This window comes from Lathyrus oleraceus, chromosome 2, assembly GCF_024323335.1.
Source record: "Lathyrus oleraceus cultivar Zhongwan6 chromosome 2, CAAS_Psat_ZW6_1.0, whole genome shotgun sequence".
Lineage (NCBI taxonomy): Eukaryota > Viridiplantae > Streptophyta > Magnoliopsida > Fabales > Fabaceae > Lathyrus > Lathyrus oleraceus.
The window spans coordinates 472,774,019-472,775,140 of record NC_066580.1 but is presented as its reverse complement, the minus strand read 5'-3'; the positions used below and the strand labels follow the sequence as shown (position 1 = coordinate 472,775,140).

General features: G+C 41.9%; 1 protein-coding gene across 1 annotated transcript; it reads left to right on the top strand.

Annotated features, from left to right (window-relative positions):
* The first annotated feature begins 366 nt into the window (after window positions 1–366).
* On the top strand, window positions 367–1,122 carry LOC127123809 (uncharacterized). The gene has a single exon (XM_051053988.1). It carries the CDS (start codon window positions 367–369, stop codon window positions 1,120–1,122), a length of 756 nt encoding a protein of 251 aa, XP_050909945.1.

Below are 1,122 nucleotides of genomic sequence, written 5' to 3'. Positions count from 1 at the left end.
AACACTCGAGCCAATGCTCGTTAAATGATGGTCGATCAAGAACAAGAGATGGAAAGAATGAGTTTAGAACTCGTTGATCTACAAGGAAATGTGGGTCAAATAATGGAGATGCTTCAAGTCATCAAGGCCAAGTTGGACACTCAAACAACAGTCGTCTTAGAGATCTCCAGTCTTACTCTTGGTCCCCAACCTACAAGAACTATGCCTACCACATGGCCTCCTTTTGGTCTCCCTCCTGGATTCACACCCGCATTTAAAGGCGCACTTGGCATTGTACAATCCACTCAATAGGAAGTTCTTTTACCTTTCTTCACTGAGGTGCATCCTATGGTCCATACATTTGCATCGTCAACTGTCCATGCATGCATGCAACCTTATTTTGAAGATCATCAGCAGATCTACCATGCTCCGGAGTCTTCTGATGAAGAGGAAGAAATACATGATGACATAAAGGGCATGAAGGAGAACTTACAGATTCTCGAAAAAAGATTAAGGGCAATGGATGACAACAAAGTCTTTGGTGCTGCTACGAGAGAAATATGCTTGGTATCCGATCTTATGATCCCCGTGAAATTCAAGACCCCTGACTTTGATAAGTACGAGAGTCACTCATGCCCAAAAAGTCATCTCATTATGTACTATCGAAAGATGGTCGCACACGTTGAGGATGATAAACTGATGATACATTGTTTTCAAGACAGCTTGAAAGGTGCCTCCTCTAAATGGTACCTACGCCTTGACCAGAGCCATATACAATGCTTCAAAGACTTATCCGACGTCTTCATCAAGCATTACAAATACAACATAAATATGGTCTCAGATAGAAGATGGTTTCTTAGCATGTCCCAGAAGGACAATGAATCTTTCAAAGAATACGCACAACGGTGGAGAGAGGTGGCCTCCCAAGTTGAACCACCTATGGTCGAGAAGGAAGTGGAGAATTGCTTTATGGACACTGTGAAGCCTATGTTTTATGAAATAATTGTGAGTAGCATATCGTCGACTTTCTCTGACTTAGTTGTCGTGGGTATCAAGGTTGAGCTTGGGATGAAAAATGGCAAGATGATAAATGTTGTTGAATCTTCTAACAACAATGCTAGGAAACTTTCTGGAGGTTTTTAG